Source organism: Mercenaria mercenaria, chromosome 12 (genome assembly GCF_021730395.1).
Source record: "Mercenaria mercenaria strain notata chromosome 12, MADL_Memer_1, whole genome shotgun sequence".
NCBI classification, from domain to species: Eukaryota; Metazoa; Mollusca; class Bivalvia; order Venerida; family Veneridae; genus Mercenaria; species Mercenaria mercenaria.
The window spans coordinates 5,281,646-5,302,861 of record NC_069372.1 but is presented as its reverse complement, the minus strand read 5'-3'; the positions used below and the strand labels follow the sequence as shown (position 1 = coordinate 5,302,861).

General features: G+C 35.9%; 1 protein-coding gene across 2 annotated transcripts in view; it reads left to right on the top strand.

Annotated features, from left to right (window-relative positions):
- LOC123533947 (probable ATP-dependent RNA helicase DHX37) overlaps positions 1-7,938 on the top strand; it is a 44,276-nt gene extending 36,338 nt beyond the window's left edge. The window contains exons 21-28 of one of the 2 annotated variants that reach the window (XM_053519033.1): positions 917-1,073; positions 2,181-2,301; positions 2,865-2,925; positions 3,052-3,166; positions 4,111-4,220; positions 4,732-4,928; positions 7,281-7,378; positions 7,808-7,938. In XM_053519033.1, coding sequence (XP_053375008.1) covers positions 917-1,073; positions 2,181-2,301; positions 2,865-2,925; positions 3,052-3,166; positions 4,111-4,220; positions 4,732-4,928; positions 7,281-7,378; positions 7,808-7,887 — 939 coding nt within the window. In that variant the 3' untranslated portion in view covers positions 7,888-7,938. Of the gene's footprint in view, positions 1-916; positions 1,074-2,180; positions 2,302-2,864; positions 2,926-3,051; positions 3,167-3,963; positions 4,014-4,110; positions 4,221-4,731; positions 4,929-7,280; positions 7,379-7,807 lie in introns of those variants that run through there. The other variant, XM_053519034.1, reaches the window with a different exon arrangement.
- Positions 7,939-21,216: the final 13,278 nt, after the last annotated feature.

The following is a 21,216-nucleotide window of genomic DNA, read 5'->3' as shown; positions in this document are numbered from 1 at the left end:
AAGAGTAGATGATCCCTAACGATTTTGGGGTCACTCTGCGAAAGGTCAAGGTCACAGGGGCCCGAACATTGAAAACCATTTCCGGTCAGTAACTTGAGAACCACTTGACCCAGAATGATGAAACTTCGTAGGATGATTGGTCATGCAGAGTAGATGAACCCTAACGATTTTAGGGTCACTCTGTTAAAGGTCAAGGCCACAGGGGCCTGAACATGGAAAACCATTTCCAATCAATAACTTGAGAACCTCTCGAATGTTGAAACTTCATAGGATGATTGTTCATGCAGAGTAAGTGACCCTTATTGTTTTTGGCATCACTCCGTTAAAGGTCAAGGTCACAGGGGCCTGAACATTGATAACCAGTTCCGATCAATAACTTGAGAACCACTTGACCCAGAATGTTGAAACTTCATAGGATGATTGAACATGCAGAGTAGATGACCCCTATTGATTTTGGGGTCAGTCTATTAAAGTTCAAGGTCACAGTGGCCTGTTCATGTAAAATCATTTTTTGGAAATAACTTGAGAACCACTTGACCTACAATGTTGAAACTTAATAGGATGATTGGACATGCAGAGTAGATGACCCCTATTTATTTTGAGGTCACTTGGTCAAAGGTCAAGGTCACAGGAACCTGAACAGTGACTTGAGAACCACTAGGCCACGAGTGTTGAAATTTAGCGGAATGACTGGACATGCCAAGTAGATGATCCCAATTGCAGCCAATCATCAGTGTCTCTTTGACTTTTGCTCCTGACCCATATTGACTTCTTGCCTATAGGACTTTGCATTGGGGGAGACATGCGCTTTTTTACAAAAGCATTTTCTAGTTTACAGTTATATTCTTCTCGAACAATCTCAGTAAGTTCGGTTAGGAGGGTCAAATCTAGTGTTAGATGTGCAATCTATTTTTAGGGTCATTCGTTACTTCTCGGGGACCTGATGGTGATGTTGAAGGCTGTAGGTTCCAGTGAGTATGAGGGTGGGTCAGCCAGCTTCTGTGAAGCCCATGGTTTAAGGCACAAAGCTATGAGAGAGGTCAGAAAGCTAAGGGCACAACTAACTAATTCTGGTAAGAGTTTTTCTCTTCTTTTTTTTGGAAATAAAAATGTCTCAAAAGTAATACTACCATATCAGATTCTTTTGTGTAACCAAAATTTTGTAAAATTTAGAATTTGAAACAAACAAATAAAAGTTTGATCACCACATAAGCCCTTAATTATGCCACCACTTCAAAGAAGGAGGGGTATATTGTTTTGCAGATGTCGGTGGGTCTGTCGGGCGGTCGGTATGTAGACCAGTCCGTTTCCGGATGATAACTCAAGAACACTTGGCCCTAGGATCATGAAAATTGATAGGGAGATTGGTCATAACCAGCAGATGACCCCTATTGATTCTAAGATCAGTAGGTCAAAGGTCAAGGTCACAGTGACCTAGAACATTTAAATGGTTTCCGGATAATAACTCAAGAATGCTTAAGCCTAGGATCATGAAAATTAACAGGAAGGTTGGTCATAACCAGCAGATGACCCCTATAGATTTTGAGATCAATAGGTCAAAGGTCAAGGTCACAGTGACATGGAACAGGTAAACGGTTTCCGGATGATAACTCAAGAACGCTTAAGCCTAGGATCATGAAAATTGACAGGAAGGTTGGTCATGACCAGCAGATGACCTCTATAGATTTTGAGATCAATAGGTCAAAGGTCAAGGTCACAGTGACATGGAACAGTTAAAACAGTTTCTGAATGATAACTCAAGAACGCTTGGGCCTAGGATCATGAAAATTGATGGGGAGGTTGATCATGACCAGCAGTTGAGGTCAGTAGGTCAAAAGTTAAGGTCACAGTGACCCAGAACAGTTATATGGTTTCCGGACGATAACTTGAGAATGCTTGGGCCTAGGATAATGCGCAGTCTGGTCAGGATCCATGCTGTTCGCTTTCAAAACCTATTGCAATTAGAGAAACTGTTGGCGAACAGCATGGATCCTGACCAGACTGTGCAGATGCGCCAGCTGGTCTGGATCCATGCTGGTTGCAAAGCTGCTATGTTGATTTTCTCCTTGCGCACATCATTTGTATATACTAAACAAATAGGAAAACCATTTGCTTATACTGATATTTTAAAAGAAAATGTCTGTCGCACATAATTATATTGAAATTGTAATATATTGTAGTAAATACTGTGATACCAGATGCCAGTATTTGTGTGGACCCGAAAATGTCACCACCAGATGATACTCAGGCTAAACTCTTGAGGCAGATTGTACTGTCTGGTATGGGAGATCATGTTGCTAGGTAAGGATACAAAATTTTGTTAGATGTTTATAAGGTATTTTGAAGTTGGTTTATTTGTATACATATGCTTTGAACAGTAAATTAATGCTTCAGTGTCATATAACTTAGTTTGGAGACCAGTCTCACAAAGCTCCTTTGCCATTGGTCAGTTTCAGGACTGAGCCAATCAGGTATTATAGACTAAAAGTTTTTAGGCTGGTCATCGCAAAATTAGTTTTATAATATGGAACCTATGTGTTTTGAGTTTGATCTTCAGAGAGGTTAAATATTCTCTGTGCTGCATTTTAAAAATCATCACAAATATCATTCAAACTGCATTTAGATTGATAGTCTCATCACATTGAATTAGAAAATAACGCTAGAATCACTGGAATCATGGAGCACACTAAATGCCACCAGGTTGTCACACCATACATCAGGATATGATTAAAGCATATAATTGCTCTTCTTATCCTAAATTTATAATACTAGTACTCAAAACTGGTAACTAAATTGTAAAAATTGCTAAAACAAATGACTGAATTAGTTTGATATAATGTTTGCTATTTTCATGTTTTCTTCAGAAAACTACCTGAACTTCCTGCCACAAACCCAGATGCAAAGAAACTTAAAAATGCTTACCAGGTATGTTTAGTTACATCAATTCATTAATATTTACCTTTTAATGTCTTTTAAAACATGTTTATTGTGACATGTTAAGTATCTATCTTTTCTGACCATATTGAATCATGATTGTTTATATTTCCTCAGTGTCCAAATCTAGAAGATCCAGTGTTTTTACATCCTACATCAGTTCTGTACAGGGAGAGGCCAGAATTTGTAGTTTATCAACATATTGAGGAAACTTCAAAATTATACATGAAAGGTAGGCACAGTTTCTTAAGCACAAATTCCATAGTTTAACAAAAGACAGCCTGCTGCTGATTTATAATTTCATAGTCTGTGAACTCATCAGTACATGTATGAAATTAAGTCCAAATGAACAAGTAAATTTCAGATTGATGTTGTCTTCAAGAGTTGAAATCCGCAAAATTCATATTCCCATGAATAGCAATTTTGGATAAATAAGCACCAAATTTCATGACCTTGAAATTAAAAAAATCACAGTAATTAAATCTGCCTTAAAAAAAGAATTTTTTATTTTTTTCATTCTGCTTTGTTACAGGGAATATCGCTTGTACAGTTTATAAAAAACAACAACACACACACAAAAAAGAAACAAGCGAAATTGCAGTAAGATATTGCTGTTTGAAAGCAATATAAAATGCATTGCATAGGTGATATATAGCTGTTTCAATTGAGTAGGTTAATATGTTTTCTACATAAAGAAATATATCTCTATTCTAAAGAATTCTTATTTGGTCAACATAATTCACCCAGATTTTTCAAACAAAATATGCTGTATTTCTCAAATTTTGGGGTAAAGATTATCGATACTGTTACAGTGAAGGGCATATATTATTCAGGTATTATGGCAATAGAGCCAGAATGGTTGCCATTATTTTCTGTATTCAGGTATTACGGCAATAGAGCCAGAATGGTTGTCATTATTTTCTGTTTTCAGGTATTACGGCAATAGAGCCAGAATGGTTGCCATTATTTTCTGTATTCAGGTATTACGGCAATAGAGCCAGAATGGTTGCCATTATTTTCTGTATTGAGGTATTACAGCAATAGAGCCAGAATGGTTGTCATAATTTTCTGTATTCAGATATTACGGCAATAGAGCCTGAATGATTGCCATTATTTTCTGTATTCAGGTATTACGGCAATAAAGCCAGAATGGTTACTACTATTTTCTGTATTCAGGTATTACAGCAATAGAGCCAGAATGGTTGCCATTATTTTCTGAAAGTCATGTGATGCTTTCTAAACCAATGGAAGAACCACCGCCAAGATATGATAAAGTCAGAGGTCAAGTAAGTATCTATTTTTTACCAAAATCATTTAATTAATTGAAGTTTCAGTGTTATTTGTTCCCCATCAGAGTCGTAGCTTCACATGTGAAATTATTGTATTATACTTTCTGTCTGTCCTTCACAGTCTGTCCGCTAAGCTCAGTAGGGAATGCAGTTCTATATGTTGTGGGGTTGTGAGTTTTAGCCCTGGCGAGATGTTTGTTCTCTTTGATGATTTGATGGAAGTCATTGTGTCTGAATTCATTCATCCTTCACCTCTGATTGATGTGGAGAAGTTAGCAGTTACTAGCAGAGAATAGGTTAGTACTGGAACATGATCAAGGAACACAGGTTAGAAAAACTGCCAGCTGTTAAGTAATTAACATGCTGTTGAGAAATGGCCCTTATTCAAATACTAACAGACTGTCCTTCACTATTTTCTGGTCTATAGTAGTGTTACTTTTAATGTTTGTATGTTCATTGTTGATTCCACACAATTTTAGCTGATCTAGTCACTCCTGTGTCTTTTCAGGTTATGTGTTATATGTCTGGAACATTTGGTAACCGAGCCTGGCCAATCTCTCCTGTTGAGCTGGAATATCCTACCGGTATTGAGAAAATGAAATGGTTTGCACGATTTCTCCTCGAAGGTGAAGTGATAACAACATTGAAAAAATTCACTCCTGATCTGCTGTCGCAGCCGGCAACTATGATTAAAACTTGGGCAAAGTATGAATTTGTTTTAGAGTTTGATATAAATACCATATTATAAGATACTCTGGCTGGGGATTTCTTTGTCAAGCAAACAAATGTAATTCCATTCATTTTACATTAAACAAGCAAATTCAATGAATTGGTATCCCCCGCCAAAAGGGTTTGTGGTGAGGAATGGCAAAAAGATGTACCCAGCAAAAAGTTAAGGATATGTTACTTAGAAGCTAATAATTTCATTAGTCAAAATCATTTTAACAGAAAATGAATGCGCTTTTTTTGTGAGGGGTGGGGTGGGGGGGCAGCGGGGGTGACCAAGTGAGAGTACAAAACTTCACATGTTGATTATAAATATTGATGGAAAATTAAAAATGAAAAAAAAATGGGAGGTAGTGGGAGGGATGCATGATAGGGGTGGTGGGCATGACTGAGTGGAGAGTGAGGTGGGGGAACGGTACAACATTGCACGTTGATAAAATATTTATGGATGGTTTTAAAAAATATAAAAAGGAATGATTTTTTTGGGAGAGGGTGGGGGTGACCTAGGCAAGGTGGTGACCAGGTGTGGGTACACAACTTCACATGTTCATAATAAATGTTCATGGAAAAGAATGAAAGAAGTTTAATGAAATTCTACCAATTGGTTTGTTTGTTATGTACAAATCTGTGGATTTTTAAACAAAGGGCAATAACTCTTAAGGAAAACTGAATTAAAAAAAATTGACGGGCATCATGGCAGTTTGCTGGTTCATGTTTATTTCAAGTTTTATGAAATTCTACCTGATAGTTACTGAGAAAAGGCTGCAGACGGACATTTTTGCGCTTTTTTCATTAAATCAAGGGCAATAACCCTAAAGGAAATTGACTAATCCAAAAAAAACTTTACATGCATCATCGCAATATGTTGGTTCAATTTTATTTCAAATTTCATGAAATTCTACCTGCTAGTTACTGAGAAATGGCTGCGGACGGACATTTCTGGACATTTTTCAGTAAATAGTGGGCAATAACTCTAAGGGAAATTGACCACTCCAAAAAAAAAAACTTGACGGGCATCATCGCAGTATGTTGGTTCATGTTTGTTTCAAGTTTCATGAAATTATACCTGCTAGTTACTGAGAAATGGCTGCGGACGGACGGACGTGACAGACGGACAACGCCATTTCAATACCGCCCTCCCAATTTCATCGGCGGGGGATAAAAATCTTAAATTCACAAATTATATCCACATGAAGTAGCTCTTTCGGCCTAAATCACGAAATTTTATGCCCAAAAAATTCAGTGATTTTAGTATAGGTAAAAAACTTTCCACATTAAAAGTTTTGATAAGTAAGTCTTTATGTCCATTGATATAAACTACAATACTATATTTTGGAGATGGTGAAGAAATGATGACCTACTGAAAATACCAATATTAGACAAGATATAATAGTTTGCTGCAAATACAATAAATGGGGAAAATAGTTTTTGTTAAAATCATCCAAAATTGAATTATGCCAAAATATCCCAGAAAAGGTATGAGACGAAATAATATTTAAATGTCCATTGCAAAGTTAATGGGGTTAAGCTAATAGTAAAATAGGGTGAGCTATTGGTATAGGTTAAATTTCTGGCATCCGTTGGCCTGCATCAACATTTTCACTGAAACAGCTTCTCCTTAGATACCAAACTCGGTTAGTAGCATCCTGGCAAGGACTTATCTTTGATTTGTTCAAATGGTTCAGCTTGGCCTCTTTTGAGGGATGCTAGAGCTGAAAATAGAAAACCTTTAAATGACCTAAGAACAACTTGATGGATCTTTATCAAACTCGATCTGTAGTATCATTATAAGGTCCTCTCTCAAATGAGGACAGTCTGCTCCTTCTAGGGGCCGCTAGCGGTAAAAATAGAAATACCCTTAAACAATTTCTACAATTGATTTGCATGATGGATCTTCATCAAACTTGGTCTGTAGCCTCAGTTATTGTACAAATGCAGGCACTTGATCCCTTTTTGGGGCTGCTAGAGCTAAAATAATAGAAATACATTTCAAAGACTTCTTTTCATGATCAGTGGTTGAATTATCACCGAACTTGGTCAGTTACATCATTAAAAGGTCCTCTCCCAAATTTGTTCAAATTGAGGTATTTGTTTCTCTTTTTTTTGTGGCTGAAAAAAGTAAGTTGCTATGCCTCGCTATGCTAAGTTCATAAAGTATATGTTAATAAATGGAAGAGTGGTTTTCTTTGTACAATGTATCATGTTATTTTTGGAAACTTTGCCTCAGACCGATTTATAACTCCCATGATTTGCTTTAAGCAATCTAATAGTAGATTAAATATATTACTATTTATAGGTATACATGTACTTATGTATTTTAAACTATTCCAGGTTACAACCTAGGACAGAGACCTTGCTGAAAGCTTTAGTCTCAGAAAGGGTAGATTCTAGAGATTCTTTACTCCATGTCTGGAATAAACAACCTGATTGTAAGTTACCTTGAAAGTCTTTCTTTGCTAAGTTTTGTTTGGTATCCGTCAGTTGTAAAACGTAAAAGCCAAAAATCTTGTGTAGAATGTTAAACAAGTGTTAAATGCTGATACAGATTGTATGTAATTTGATAGTAAACAGAGTTTGTTTAGTAACTTTGTTATTTTATATTTTACAGAGGAGATTATCTCCTTTCTCTTTTTACCAACAATATAAAGAAGAACTTGACTAGCTCCTCAAATATAAACTATTCACTCAAGGAGAGAAAGTATTGTGCAGTTCCTTATTGAGAATAAAAACAACAAGAGAATACATGTTTCCAAGAATGTTTACAAGAGAAGATGGAAAGAAGAATGGAAACAAGAGAATATATGTATACAAGACTGTAAACATTTAATTATCATACTCTTGTACTTTTATATTTTCAGACCTTCTGTCAGCTCTGAGGGAATGGTTACCAGAATCCAAGCATTTAGAACTGTCATTAAAATGGCCACCAGTGAAATGATAGATGGTTTAGATGTTACAATTGTTGATATATTAAATTTTACCTGAAGAATTGTTTTTAGCTTGACTGTTAAAAATATACGGAGGGCTATTACACTTGCTCTTTCAATGCTGTCACCATTGGCGTGGCTTTTTTGGTAAAGTTTTATGGCACCATTCTTACAGAGGGATGGCTTTGGTAATTGGTAGACCTCTTTTGGGTTAAAATCTGGTACCCAAAAGATTAAGGTCACCTGGGTCTGATACGTAAATGTTTTAGCTCACCTGTCACGTAGTGACATGGCGAGCTTTTGCGATCGCCCTTCATCGTCGTCCATCCACAATTTCTTGTGAACACGATAGAGACCACATTTTGCAATCAGTTTTAATCAAACTTGCACCCAACTTGTATTGGCATAATATCGCAGTTTCTTTTGAAAAAAAGGCCAGATCCCATCCCATCATATTTTTTGCTTGTGAACACGATAGAGACCACATTTTGCAATCAACTTTAATTAAACTTGCACACAACTTGTATTTGCATAATATCTCGATTACTTTCGAAAACTGGCCAGATCCCGTCATGGGTTCCAGAGTTATGGCTCCTTAAAGGGCCACAATTTGCTATGTTTGGCTTGTGAACACGACAGATACAATGTACCACATTTCGCTATTAACTTTAATCAGACTTGCACACAACTTGTTTTGGCATAATATCTCAGTTCCTTGTGAAAAAATGGCTAGATCACTTCATTGGTTCCAGAGTTTTTGGTCCCTTATAAGGCCAAAATTTGCTATTTTTTGCTTGTGAACACATAGAGGCCATGTTTTGCAATCAACTTTAATTAAACTTGCACATGACTTGTTTTGGCATAATATCTTGGTTCCTTTTGAAAACTGGCCAAATTCCATCATGGGTTCCAGAGTTATGGCCCCTTTGATGTTTTCTAGGCCAGGTTTGAAACTGGGTCATATGAGGTCAAAATCTAGGTCACCCAGTCAAATCAAAGGAAAAACTTGTAAACACTCGAGGCCACATCTATTACCCTATCTTGGTCAGAATGTTTATCTTAATGTTTCCTAGGCCAAGTTCGAAATTGGGTCATATGGGGTCAAAAACTAGATCACCCGCTTGAATCAAAGGAAAAGCTTGTTAACACTCATTTTCATTTGATGTGCATGAAACTTTGTTAGAATGTTTTTCTGGGTTGTTCCTAATCCCCGTACCATACATCCATATTCGGGAACACTCGGTTTTGTACGGAGAATTGCGGAAAAGTACGGAAACTGCAGTCTATTTTTAGAAATATATTTCGCGGTTATTCTTTCATCATACTATGAAATAATGCCGTTAATATGGTGAAATATAATTAATAAAAATACATAAACACATTAAGCTTTAATATTACAACAGTGAACTTTCATATAGAAGTGAGATTTATATGCATTGATTTGATTATATAGATGTAAAAAAAAAATAGCATTTTACGTATTGAAAAATACATTAGATAATCGATCAGCTGAAAAGTAATTATTTTGCCTCTTTCATAAGTTATGTTTTTAAACATGAACAAGAACATGCTAGATCTATAAAGCGTTTACAGAACTTTTAAACGTGTATCAACCCTTTTCAGGGAGAATGACGAATTTGGATTTTTTCTTGCTAAGCTGCATCGTAAATACAAAGTATTTCTTTAGAACACTTAATAAATCTTCTAGCACAACACATTCATTTTACGACCTCGAGTCACATAAAAAAGTCATATTCCATTTTTGTTTTTTTTTTGTTTTTTTTTGAATTTACAAACAAGCAGATTCGTTTTAAGGCTGGAAATCCATAACACGATAAACATCATTGCTTAGTCTTCCCGCATCTTTAATACACTTATAAATACCTTTAAAATTTTGTTGATATTTGACCATATTTCAGGACCGACGTTAAGTAAAAAGGATGAAAAGAAATCGAAGTAACGTCCCATGTTGGGTATTAAAAATAGATTTCAAACTACAAAGTCGTATATATACATCTTGTAACACGTATAAAAATGAGCATCACTATTCGTAATTTAATTTTCTACAATGTAAAGAAATATAACTGATTAATTATGTTTCATTTCAATCTACATCACGGTAAAACGGATGAAATTCTGCGGGAAAACGAGTATGGCCATTTTTCATCCAGCTATACAATTACAACTTTATTTGAACGGCTGTCACCGCGTTTCCACGTGTTTCTAATATCGTACAAATGATATTAAATTTAAGAAGCATGCTGTTTCTACTTCCAAATTTTAAATGTGCTGCCTTCAAAGTCTAGCGAAAAAGTCATTGTGTATAAAATTTCAAGATTTTGACAATTTTCATTTTTTGCTTACTTGAAACGACGAATGGGGGTAGGTGTGAGAGTAGGTTTCCCCTTCCGCAGGTGGGGGTATGGGGGGCTTCCCCCAGAAAATGTTTTAATCAAGAGGTCATTTCGTGAGATTTGGCGTGTATTTGAAAGCTTACTAATGGGTAGATATTAGACTCATTTTATCACTTTTTTCTGTGAATAGTAGGCCTATATAACGTCTTCTAAGTTCAGTTCATTAAGTCAAGGTAATGATAATAATACAAAAGTAATATAAAGAAAGACACACTGTTATTTTAAAAAAAAGACAGATGCGTTGAGCATAGAAAATGTCATTTTTGTTTATAAAACAAAGATTACATTGTACCATTTATCAGAAAATTAATGTAAACTGAAACTGTCATTTTTTTTATAGATTCTTTTTCATTCCACTAATGTGATAAGGTATATAGCTATACAAAATCATTTTCGCATAAAATTAATGCTCTGAGTTTTCTAAAATTTCTATGATACAAAGAATATTTACATGTTTATGTACACAGCAAAGGCCATTGGCCAGTAATGCCTAATTCACATCTGCGGAACCCGTACACTGCCCTTATCCTCCTTTCCGTGCAGGAGGCGGCATTGCGATTTACTTAAGATTCACGGGCTCCGCGGCCTCAACGAATTGTTTAGTGAAAGATTATTCAAATTAGAAAAATCGTTGCCCAAAAGAAATGGTACGGAGATTGTAGGCTCGTAGGACCTTCGCACGGGCCTCGCACTTGCTGCCCGTGCGGTACCCGTGAAAACGCACGGATATTAAACAATCATTGCGCTGCAACCTTACAGCGGCCGCATCATTGCCGCAGACATTTTTCAGATGGTTATATATATTGGCCGTCTCCAACATCTTTTCATTATTTGTCTCTTAGGCGAAATGATAGTACCATTAAGACTCAGAGCGGCATACCTACAGTTGCAGTTGAGGCAGGTCAGGAGAAGAGAGCAGATTATTACAAGCCTGGTCGTTCTTGATGAGCAGCAGGCCCGACAAAGGCACAGGAAGAGGACGCTGTGTGTGAAGCCCTTGCTGCCGAGACGGATCACCCTGGGGCACCACGACATCCTGATGCAAGCGTTGATGCGGGAATCACACGGGGACTTCTAAGCTTACCTCAGAATCGAGCCAACTATGTTTCGGGAGATTGTTGGAGACTGACGCCAGAATTTTTTATTCACCTAGACTGCCGTCCAGACGATTTCCATGGAAAGCTTGCCGAGTCTGCACGGCAACTGCACAGAAATGGCACGATTTCCGTATAATCTCCGCTCAGCGTCCCCACCCTCTGGTTACGCCCTTGAGATATTAGTAAAAATTACTAGAGAAAGGCTCTTTCATTCCTTTCAGCATATAAACTTAATAGATCATTTTCAAACTGAATTTGATATACTAGTTAAACATTATGCTGATGTTATATCATTACGGTTTGAAAGGTGTTGCACATTTCATTAACGTTACCTCCCATGAACAGACTCAATCAAACCGAGTCTGCTATTATTCTTGGTTGCATTCTTTGCTTCCAAAGGATCTTTTTACAGATTTTATTGAAGATGAAATGCAAAACATAATGAAATTATTTATCTTTATTAAATCCCTTAATGAATTCCAAATATCTTAATAATCTGTTTATGGCACCGAGGTTTTATAAAATAGTTATAATAATAAGAAGGAAAGTAAGAAAAAGAATTGAAAAATCTGAAGCAACAGTTTATCTCAAGGAATTTCAAATGTTTATTATCAACATGTTGAATACATTTACGTTACATGTCGTTTCTATACCCTACCCTCTCGTGTCCTTCCTCGACCATCCTAAGAAATCGACAATGCATGTAACAAAAGAGCCAAAGGTTAGCATTGATATAGATATCATATACTACGACAGTTGTGTTTAATCAACGATAATTTGAAATAAATAAGAAGCATTCTGAAAATAAACGAGAAATTTTAGAATAAAATTTATTTGAGGATCGCAGTGTCCAAGTAAAACATCTCGTAATAAATTCATCACTTGATTAAAAAAAAACACTATTTTTTCATGTTACGCAAGTAGATATAACTTACTATCGTACGTTTTATACCATAAAATTTCATATGCATGTTAAAAGTTCTAATAAATACCAATACCTACGACTATGAAATTAAAAAAAACAACACACACGCAGAACACGTTAGAATCCCCAAATTAAGAAATCTGCCGTTTGATTATTTAATATAACTTTATTTCATGATTTTTTTTAAAATAAGGATATGTCAAAGAGCTATGAAAAAAAATTGCATTTTATACTTCTTTGTATATGTACATAAATAATAACAACCGCGAAATATATTTCTAAAAATAGACTCCAGTTTCCGTACATTTCCGCCATTCTCCGTACAAAACCGAGTGTTCCCGAAGATGTATGTACGGTACGGGTACGGTACGGGGATTAGGAACAACCGTTTTTCTGCATGAAATATCGCATGAATTTTTATCTGCGTCATGTGGGGTCAAAAACCAGGTCACCAGGTCAAATCAAAAGAATAAGCTGGTTTACAACCTAGGGGGCACTTTTTTCTATCTTCATAAAACTTGGTCAGAATGTTATGAAGTCTTGGGCGATTTTAGATCTGGGTAACGTGGGATCAAAATCTAGGTCAAATCAAAGGAAAAGCTTGTATACACTAGAGGCCACTATTTTGCTCCAATCTTCCCGAAACTTTGTCAAAATGTTTTCATGAAGTTTTGGACAAGTTTGAATCTAGATCATGTGGGGTAAAAAACTAGATCACTAGGTCAAATCAAAGAAATTGCTTGTTTACACTGAAGAGGCCACGTTTTCTGGTCCAGTCTTTATGAAAATTGGTCAGAATAGTTTCCATGAATTGCTAGGTAAAACATGTTTACACTGTTATGGTTTTTTACTCAGGTGAGCGACCTAGGGCCATCTTGGCCCTCTTGTATATTGTATGACATGGATCTCGATTTTATTTAACATTTGTGATGGTAGTGGGCAAGGACAGAGTGTGATTATTATGGCAATATAAAGCTGTATTTTGTGTTCATGTAATATCATAATCACTTTGAGAAGTAGTAAATGTTATACCTTTAGTTTTTAGCTCACCTGAGCACAAAGTGCTCAAAGGTGAGTTTTTGTGATCGCCCTGTGTCCGTCGTCCGTCAGTCGTCCATCGTCCGTCAGTCGTCCGTTGTCGTCAACAATTTGACTGTTAGCACTCTAGAGGTCACAATTTTGGCCCAATCTTAATGAAACTTGGTCAGAATGTTACTCTCAATAAAATCTTGGACGAATTCGATATTTGGTCATTTGGGGTCAAAAACTAGGTCACCAGGTCAAATCAAAGGAAAAGCTTGTTAACACTCTAGAGGTCACAATTTTGGCCCAAACTTAATGAAACTTGATCAGAATATTACCCTCAATAAAATCTTGGATGAGTTTGATATTGGGTCATCTGGGTTCAAAAACTTGGTCACCAGGTCAAATCAAAGGAAAAAAACTTGTTAACACTCTAGAGGTCACAATTTTGGCCCAATCTTAATGAAACTTGGTCAGAATGTTACCCTCAATAAAATCTTGGAAAAGTTCGAGATTTGATTATCTGGGGTTAAAAACTAGGTCACCAGGTCAAATAAAAGGAAAAGCTTATTAACACTTTAGAGGTCACAATTTTGGCCCAATCTTAATGAAACTTGGTCAGAATGTTACTCTCAATAAAATCTTGGATGAATTCGATATTTGATCATTTGGGGTCAAACACTAGGTCACCAGGTCAAATCAAAGGAAAAGCTTGTTAACACTCTAGAGGTCACAATTTTGGCCCAAACTTAATGAAACTTGATCAGAATATTACCCTCAATAAAATCTTGGATGAATTTAATATTGGGTCATCTGGGTTCAAAAACTTGGTCACCAGGTCAAATCAAAGGAAAAAACTTGTCAACACTCTAGAGGTCACAATTTTGGCCCAATCTTAATGAAACTTGGTCAGAATGTTACCCTCAATAAATTAAAAACTAGGTCACAAAGTCAAATCAAAGGAAAAGCTTATTAACACTTTAGAGGTCACAATTTTGGCCCAATCTTAATGAAACTTGGTCAGAATGTTACCCTCAATAAAATCTTGGAAAAATTCGAGATTTGATATCTGGGGTTAAAAACTAGGTCACCAGGTCAAATCAAAGGAAAAGCTTATTAACACTTTAGAGGTCACAATTTTGGCCCAATCTTAATGAAACTTGGTCAGAATGTTACTCTCAATAAAATCTTGGATGAATTCGATATTTGGTCATTTGGGTTCAAAAACTAGGTCACCAGGTCAAATCAAAGGAAAAGCTTGTTAACACTCTAGAGGTCACAATTTTGGCCCAAACTTAATGAAACTTGATCAGAATATTACCCTCAATAAAATCTTGGATGAGTTTAATATTGGGTCATCTGGGGTCAAAAACTTGGTCACCAGGTCAAATCAAAGGAAAAAACTTGTCAACACTCTAGAGGTCACAATTTTGGTCCAATCTTAATGAAACTTGGTCAGAATGTTACCTTCAATAAAATCTTGGAAAAATTCGAGATTTGATTATCTGGGGTTAAAAACTAAGTCACCAGGTCAAATCAAAGGAAAAGCTTATTAACACTTTAGAGGTCACAATTTTGGCCCAATCTTAATGAAACTTGGTCAGAATGTTACCCTCAATAAAATCTTGGACGAGTTTGATATTGGGTCATCAGGGGTCAAAAACTAGGTCACCAGGTCAAATCAAAGGGAAAGCTTGTTAACAGTGTAGAGGTCACATTTATGATTGTTTCTTCATGAAACATGGTCAGGATGTTAATCTTGATGATCTCGAAGTCCAGTTTGAATCTGGGTTATGTAGGATCAAAAACTAGGTCACTAGGTCAAATCAAAGGAAAAGCTTGTTAACACTCTAGAGGCCACATTTATGATTGTATCTTCATGAAACTTGGTCAGAATGTTAATCTTGATGATCTTTAGGTCAAGTTTAAATCTGAGTCATGTGGGGTCAAAAACTAGGAAACCGGGTCAAATCAAAGGAAAAGCTACTTAACACTTTAGAGGCCACATTGATGACCATATCTTAATGAAACTTGGTCAGAATGTTAATCTTGATGATCTTTAGGTCAATAGGTCAGGTGAGCGATACAGAGCCTTCATTGCTCCCTTGTTTACAGTACTGTCTGCCTTCTTAACATTACCCGAGTTTCAGTGTTCCATACATTTGGAACGGTTGTATAATCAGAGCTAAAATAGAAAAAAAGCCTTGAAGCAACGTCTCGTTAACCACTTGATGGATTTTTACAAGACTTGTAGCACCATTGCGTAATTTTCTCCCAACTTTATTGAAATGCTTCAACTTGGCCATTTGTAGGGTCCACCACAGCTAGAAATAGTAAAATCTTTAAACAACTTCTTCTGATATTTCTAATGTTTTGAAATCATTCAGCTTTGTTCCTTTCAGCGACCACACTTGAATGGTCACGCTCGCACAAGAAATTAAAGTGACAAATTTGACTCTTTAGCTCCATTTATGACCTTGACCTTTGATCTACCGGCCTGGTTCATGAACGCAGCTCATTGTCTCATCCCCACCTATATGCCAAGGTAAAAGTCAATATCTTGAATGGTTTGTGGGTTATGCTCCGGACACGAAATATGACAGACAAACAGACAGAATGACAGACCGAGGCACGTGCCATCACATAATACGTCCGTTTTTTTTCAAACGGGGCGGGGGTGGGAAAGAAAAATTATTCCTACAGTGTAATACATCACAAAGGAATCGATAATAAAATGAATGCTAATGGCATATAAAACAAATACACTTGGTTTGGGGCGGGGGTGGGGGGGGGGGGGTATGGAGGGGGTGTGGGGTGGGGGGGTGAAGAAAAATTATTCCTACAGTGTAATACATCACAAAGGAATCGATAATAAAATGAATGCTAATGGCATATAAAACAAATACACTTGGTCGGGTGAAACAATCTGTAAATATATTACAAAAGATATATATCCATATTATCAATAGTCTATAATTCCGATTGATTTTTAAACCCATGTTGGTAACTCAATTTGCATGAAAAAAGTATTTTTTACCGTCAAATCATTGCCTAATGGAGGCTTTACATACACAGTGTAAGGTTATGGGTCCTTGTTGCGTCATCGGTCATTTCTGCGGTATGATGATTCCATCTACAGAAGTCTCTGAAAGATAGGACCATTTATTTTCTATTTTGTACTAAAATTGCTTCACGAAACCAATACATGATTTTACAATCTTTCGGATATCACAGTATGTCAAAGTAGCAATACTTTACAAATTAAATCAGTTTATATTAATCCATATTGTTTCGAATGTTACGTTTAGTATAAAATCGTGGAAGGTTCACAGAGTTTGAAGCACTGGCACCAGAACAGAAAGAAAATGCCTCTGTACATGTTATACCCTACCCCCAGGTATTCTATGAGAACCATGGTCATGAACTGGAAAAAATATTTACCCAGTTCAATCGCGCATTTCATACCTAAAACGTGCAATTCGGTAAATGTGTACTATTGATATTGAACAAGAGGTAATTTATCCTTCATTGTGTACCTGTCACATTTTTTCAATATTTCTTACTTGAGAGAAACAACGCGTAGTTTATAGTTTTTCAACGTTTCACAAAAAAATTCGTTGAACTTCCCTAGTGAAGTTCCGGTCTAGATTACAAAACCATTCTGATCGGCTGATGTGAAAATGTATTCAGTCGTTGTCTAACTACACGTGTACGCTAATATGTTTATATGCAGCATAAATGTGCAATATGAATTAAGTAAGCAGTACAGATGTATACAAGTCAAATGGTTTATCGCGGCCAGAAATTTGTAGAAACCGGACAGAAGTTGCGAAATTGTCATTTGTGCAGGAAAGAAGCGTTTACCATAATGTCCAGTACTGGACAGGTATAGTGACCAGGCACGGACACAGCCAAGTTTCTCAGAGGGGGTCCGATCCCCTGCACCCGCCCCCCCCCACCCCACTGGATATTTTGAAATTTAGCACTTCATTTTTTTGCATTCTGGGACAGTTTTATGGACTAACCTGTTAAATTTGGGAAAATGATAAAATCAAGCTTTCTTGAAGGTAAAATTCTTAGTTTCTTTTAGATAAATAATATGAATTATGTCGGGGTCGTATGTAGCAGCAGCCGCATATACTTCACATGCAGTCCTAATGTTGCCTTTTTCGAAAAACATTTTCTTTCCTTCTTGTCTTCTTTCCTTTATTTAAAGATTTTCCAGAGGGGGTCCGGACCCCCGGTCCCCACCCCACCCCCCTTCTGGATCCGCGCATGGTGACATCATGCTTTCTGTTTATGCAGGTAAACTTGTGTTTAGTTAAATTTCAACAGAGCACAATTGTCTGAACAGTGTACAAACTCATTACTGTTTTTTTCAGGCAAGGGTGGAAAAAAAAGTGGTAGACAATGAAAGCAGTAACAGTTTTATTAAAAAAGTAAACAATGAGACAAACATTTCCAACATCTTTGGACGGTTAAAAAATCCCATGTTAAACATACGATAAAGCCCGAAACGCGTGAAAATGTTCCGAATGTAAATCGGGTGAAGTACGCGCTCTATGTATAAAATTAGATTGTGCGTCTAGATTGATTAAACTGGGCGAGTCTACTTACTTATTACTTGAGGATGAAAAAAAAACGTGTTTTTTAAATGTTGCTCTTAAACAAGGGTGGCGGTTGAACTACTAAAAGTACAACAACAGTTAATTCACAACAAAATCGTACGGTATGTTTTATAATCAGTATAAGCTAGTCGTATTTACGCTTATGAGACCTGTTTCACCCATAAGTAAAGAATTCGCAGGTCCATCATGAAATATTTTCCCCAGCGCGTATATACTTGTCCTATTCAAAATGATCGCAAGGCCGCGATCAACAAATGTATGACTTCAAATTCAAAATCGTATATATATATAAGAATAATTTCATTCATTATTTCGAGTTTTATTGTAAAACTGTGAATATTTTGCATTCTGTTTTTGTTTGTTTACATTTTGCCTAACATGTGCACACTGCTGTGACCTCTAGACCGGATGTTCATTAGGGAAGTTCACGCAAGTTTTTTCTGTAACGTGTACGAAAGCATAAAATATGTGGAGTATCTCTGCAATATGAAATATTGAGACAAAGTGACTGGTAAACGATGTAAGATAAATTACCACTTGTTCAATATGCTGGGTACCCATTCACCGAACTGCGCGTTTTAGTTGAGAAATGTACGATTGAAATGGGTAAGTATATTTTCCCGTTCATGACCGTGGTTCTTGTAGAATACCTAGGGATAGGGTATAACATGTACAGAGGCATTTTCTTTCTGTTCTGGTGCCGGTGGTTTGAAGTCTACAATTCTTGTTTGATAATGAAGAATACAATAAAAATTGTTGATGTTTCATCAGCTTTGACATTATAGAATACAGACGTGCATCTTCTGCCAAAGAGTTACAACTTTGCTCATCCTGATTTAATAGGGCGGAAATTTAAGTATTCGTTTCATGTAAGATAATCGAAACCGAATATTTTGACTGGTCTCAGTGTCTGATCCAATTCAGTATATTATTATAAAAATATGATGAATAGATCTACTTTTCTCATCACTTTTGTTGAAACAATTATTTTTTTCAGATTTACTTTCTCTCATTGTAAAGTTATCGCTGCTAGAATATTACTGTTGCGCAGTATTGCAGAAGTATAATATTAATAAGTTAACGCAGCTTTATATATGAGACAAGACGAATGTTACATTTTCTTATGTGAAACTTAATAGATTATTGAGGTGTTATAAAGAGTTTAGAAATTTAGATAGCCATTGCTAATAAGAAGCATGTCTGTATTTCTAAGTATTGTCTGATCTTATCCCTACTCCAGACGTTAGATAGTCCTGGACTCCTGAAGTCCTAAAGTCCAAACCCCTTAAAAACGTTTTGTGATGGCACAAAGTGAAGGAGCTTCTCAACTTTTTATTATCCATACAGTGACTTGGAATCACCTTTAGTGTAATATTGTATATTAACTCTGAATCTACAGTTTTAATACAATGAATGATAACTCTTACACGCCATACGATCGACAACATGTAATTGTGCAGTATTCATTACAAGAGCACGTTTATGACAGAAACATAATGAACAATGAACCTGTGCATTAAAACGTTACTGAGTAGAAATTTTGTGCAGTGTATTAAATGGAATTCCCTGAGAATAGTACTTTTGAAGCTACATAATACGTTCTTGCTGTGTAAAGTCTACCACAGATAATACATAGTTCACTGGTAAACATATTTTCTACATAAATCCTCATTGCTGCATTATTTTCTGAACATTCCTCAAATGAAACATGATTCATACTTACTCGTATTTTTTGTAACTGCAGCATATTACAACAATAGATAATACATTATTTTTGTTGCATTGGTCTCTCAATTCGAATAGCATAGATGCTCACTCGACAAGGCTAATCTAAAAAAAAACGGTTTTTGTCCAGTTTCTCTTTAATGGATAGTCTCTTTCATTTTCTATCTGCAAAAATATGAAAGAATTTCTAAATAAAATTATCGCCAAATCATTTTGATGAGCCCGACTCTAAAGTGTAAATTAAAAAGTATTGCTTTTTGTTTTATTATTTGAAATACATGTACATTGTGTATATGCATATAAGTTAATAATACAGTATAATACATTATTTAATGGCTGTAACTATTAGGAAATATATATTTTATATAACTATCATTATGTAACTAGGACGAGAAAATAATACACTTTATTACCTGAACTAGTAGGCCAATACATTTTATCAACTATTAGGGCAAGAGGAAATTCTTTGTAGATCTAACAGAATTAAAATAATTAATGTAACAGTGCCTTCGTTTTCACAATGAAAAGTTTCAGTGAATATGAAACTGAATAGTCCGTTTCATCATTAAGTGAACAACATGATGGACCGGTGATCTGACCACATCGTTCAATTGCATTGCCTCCGAACTTTTCTTGTGCAGTTTCTGTACGTCGTCACAAATTAAAAGAAGCCTGGAAGCCTTCATTTAGTACATTGTCACCGTTAAAATGAAGCCGAAAACAGAACAGTTTGAGTCGTATATATAAAGCAGTACGAAACGAATACAATTTTGAAATCAAACACACTCAGTGAAAAGATAGAGAACACTAAAGGTGATTCCAAGTCTCTGTATGGATAAAACAAAGTTAAGAAGCTCCTTCAGTTTGTGCATCGTTAACAGTAAAACGTGTCCAAGAAGCCTCTTTTCCGTCAGTAGAACAAAGCTTAGAAGCTACTTCACTATGTATATCGTCACCGACAAAACGATGCCGAGAAGCCTCTTCACACTGTACACGACTTTGTCATTAAGCTTACCATGTTCGTATGTTACTTCTGCCATTATTATTCTGTCACAGTATAGCCTACGGTCTGTGGGCTTATTTTTAGCCTTTATCGTTTCTAACGTTTTAAATGTCTAAAACATCACATGTGAAAATCCCTTCACTAAATACAAATAAGAATTAAATTGAAGGATATAAATAGATGAAAGTAAATGGTTGTTTCCGATATGTATAAAAGAGCTATAAATAGAAAAATACGTCATACAGTACACCACATGAGCGTCTTTTTCATTGTCCTCGACAGACGTAAAAACCGAATGAGTGCGTATGCTTACATTTTAATTTTAATTTTCAAAATACAATATTAAAAATGTAAGATATCAAATAGCCTTACAGCTATTTATAAAATCTTACCTAACTATTACAGAGATAAAGTGGTCAATGACAAGACCAATATTGAATATGATGATGTCTTATTCTATGACAATAATATAGAAAAATGAACCTAGAACCACTAAGTGGGGAATTTTGTACGAATATACACCAA